This window comes from Bidens hawaiensis, unplaced genomic scaffold (assembly GCF_021521415.1).
Source record: "Bidens hawaiensis isolate Kalapana, Puna unplaced genomic scaffold, B.hawaiensis_p1.1 tig00070547_1, whole genome shotgun sequence".
In the NCBI taxonomy this organism is placed as follows: Eukaryota; Viridiplantae; Streptophyta; class Magnoliopsida; order Asterales; family Asteraceae; genus Bidens; species Bidens hawaiensis.
The window spans coordinates 6,784-8,754 of NW_027506653.1; the positions used below are offsets into that span (position 1 = coordinate 6,784).

General features: G+C 38.8%; 1 protein-coding gene across 1 annotated transcript; it reads right to left on the reverse strand.

Annotated features, from left to right (window-relative positions):
* Positions 1 to 818: 818 nt before the first annotated feature.
* LOC143618360 (CASP-like protein 5A2) lies at positions 819 to 1,971 on the reverse strand. The gene is made up of 3 exons (XM_077090609.1): positions 1,702 to 1,971; positions 1,223 to 1,355; positions 819 to 1,113 (listed from the first exon to the last, which is right to left on the reverse strand). The coding sequence occupies exons 1-3, from the start codon at positions 1,938 to 1,940 to the stop codon at positions 919 to 921; spliced, it is 567 nt and encodes a 188-aa protein (XP_076946724.1). The 5' UTR covers positions 1,941 to 1,971; the 3' UTR covers positions 819 to 918.

The window sequence follows — 1,971 nt, forward strand, 5'->3', positions numbered from 1 at the left end:
ACATTCTCACAATTAGACCATGCATAGTCAAAACTATGTACACCCGGACATTCTGTCACATCACATTCTCACAATTAGGCCATGCATAGTCAAAACTAGGTACACCCGGACATTTTTTCCATGCCTAGTTAACTTTTAGGCATTTTGCAAAAAGTGAGTGTAATGGGAAAATGTCCCCAAAACATCTCCCCCCCCCCCCTCTCTCTACCTCTCTCTCACAAGACCCTCAAAACTCGTGCCACACCGACGCTATGTACAAAACGCCGGTACCAAAAAATTACCCCAAAATGCCCGAGGGGGGGGGGGGTGTTCCTCAGCATTTTGGCTTCAAAACGCCACCATAACTCTGCGACTACGGGCGGTCTTAGGAAAAAGGAATAGGCAACTAGATATAACAAGAGTGTGTATACGGTGTTTGAAGGTACAGAAAGTGTAAATAATATATAAAAAATTCTTCTTATTTCATTAAAAAGTAGTAATAGAAAAGGCAAAAGCAACAAGCTATGCTTAATGCTGCTGTCCTCTTCGAATAACAAATGCAAAAAGAATGCTTAATAGACGGAGTATTGTGAAATGGGATTAAAGGGATTTTGTTGTCATCAGTACAATACTAATTATTTAACTTTTAAATAATCAGCGAACAGAACCAAATTATTTTACCAGTAAATTAGATAATTAATTATAGAGCGCACTTCCAAACTTTCCTAATCCGTGGCTAATCGTTTTCACATTTAGAGAAGACAAAAACCAAACCAAGATTTAGTTTTTCAATTTCAGTTGAATTTACAATATGAAATCAAGAGTACAAAAGCATGTAACAAAATCAAGAAGATTACACTCCACAATGTCACACGTCTAAATATTAACTTATCAGATTTTATACACCAGCAAAAATCTGATCAGTTAATATCTTTGGCATCATCCTCTTGACGCCAAAGACCAAAAACACAAGAAAAACGAAGGTGAAACCAAAAACCAGCTAATAAAAGCCATAGCAGTAGAGGTCTCGAATTTGGCACAATGGTTTTGTCCACAGTTATTGAAATCACTACCGATAAGAACTGTGATACCCGCTGATGCACATGCCGCAGCAAATGTAAGTGTTGAAGTGATCTGCATTTCAAGAAAAGTCAAACCCGCGATCAAAATCAGTCAAACAATCTTTTGAGGAACATAAGAAATCGATTTAGTGGCAATGAAAGTGCCAAGTAAGCATCTTTACCGCGTCTCCAATGGTGAAGAAACCAAGAACTCTTGAATTTCCTAAACTGCGCTTCACCAGAAGAGCATAAAGATCAACGACAGCAAGTGACAAACTCCACACGCATTGCAAGCTTAGAGCTGCAACAAGGTACCTAGTACAACAACAAAACAAGTAAATTTGCCTAATTTCAATAAAATGCATGAATGAGTTTTGATCAAAACTCCTAATTTCAAGGGTCTCACATTTATCGCACATCAAGTGTTCGATAAAATGCCTAAAAAAGTTTTGATCAAAACTCATTAAAAACTCTTAATTTCAAGGGTTTAACAATTACTACACAAGAAGTGTTTAATAAAATACATGAATGAATAAGTTTCGATCAAAACTCTAAATTTCAAAGTGTTTAACAACTACCGCACACCAAGTGTTCGACAATATGCCTAAATGACTTTTAATCAAAACTCTAAATTTCAAGGGTTTGATGGATTAAAAGTTACCGGAAGGCGGTGACGGAGGGGAAGTCACTGGTGGCAGCCATGACGACAACCGCAACGGCAGCGAATCCGAACTGAAACACTCTTAACGCCAGACCGGCCAGTGTTCCAGGCATCCCTTGAACATCCTTCATCCTTACAGTATCATCCGGTGGAAACCCATTATCAGCAGCACCTGCTACTCTCAATTCGGGTACATCGATATCAAATGGGTGCACCGTGGGCCGGCTTCTATTGCTCATAGTTCTACTGGGTTTATTCCGGTTCAAAGAT

What these genes read in the sequence shown, in the direction of transcription:
- LOC143618360 (XM_077090609.1), bottom strand. Translation starts at nt 1,940, where the DNA reads ATGAGCAATAGAAGCCGGCCCACGGTGCACCCATTTGATATCGATGTA. An exon ending in CCCTCCGTCACCGCCTTCCG is followed by an intron (nt 1,356 to 1,701) that starts GTAACTTTTAAT and finishes TTGTTGTACTAG; the next exon opens with GTACCTTGTTGCAGCTCTAA. An exon ending in TCTTCACCATTGGAGACGCG is followed by an intron (nt 1,114 to 1,222) that starts GTAAAGATGCTT and finishes CTTGAAATGCAG; the next exon opens with ATCACTTCAACACTTACATT.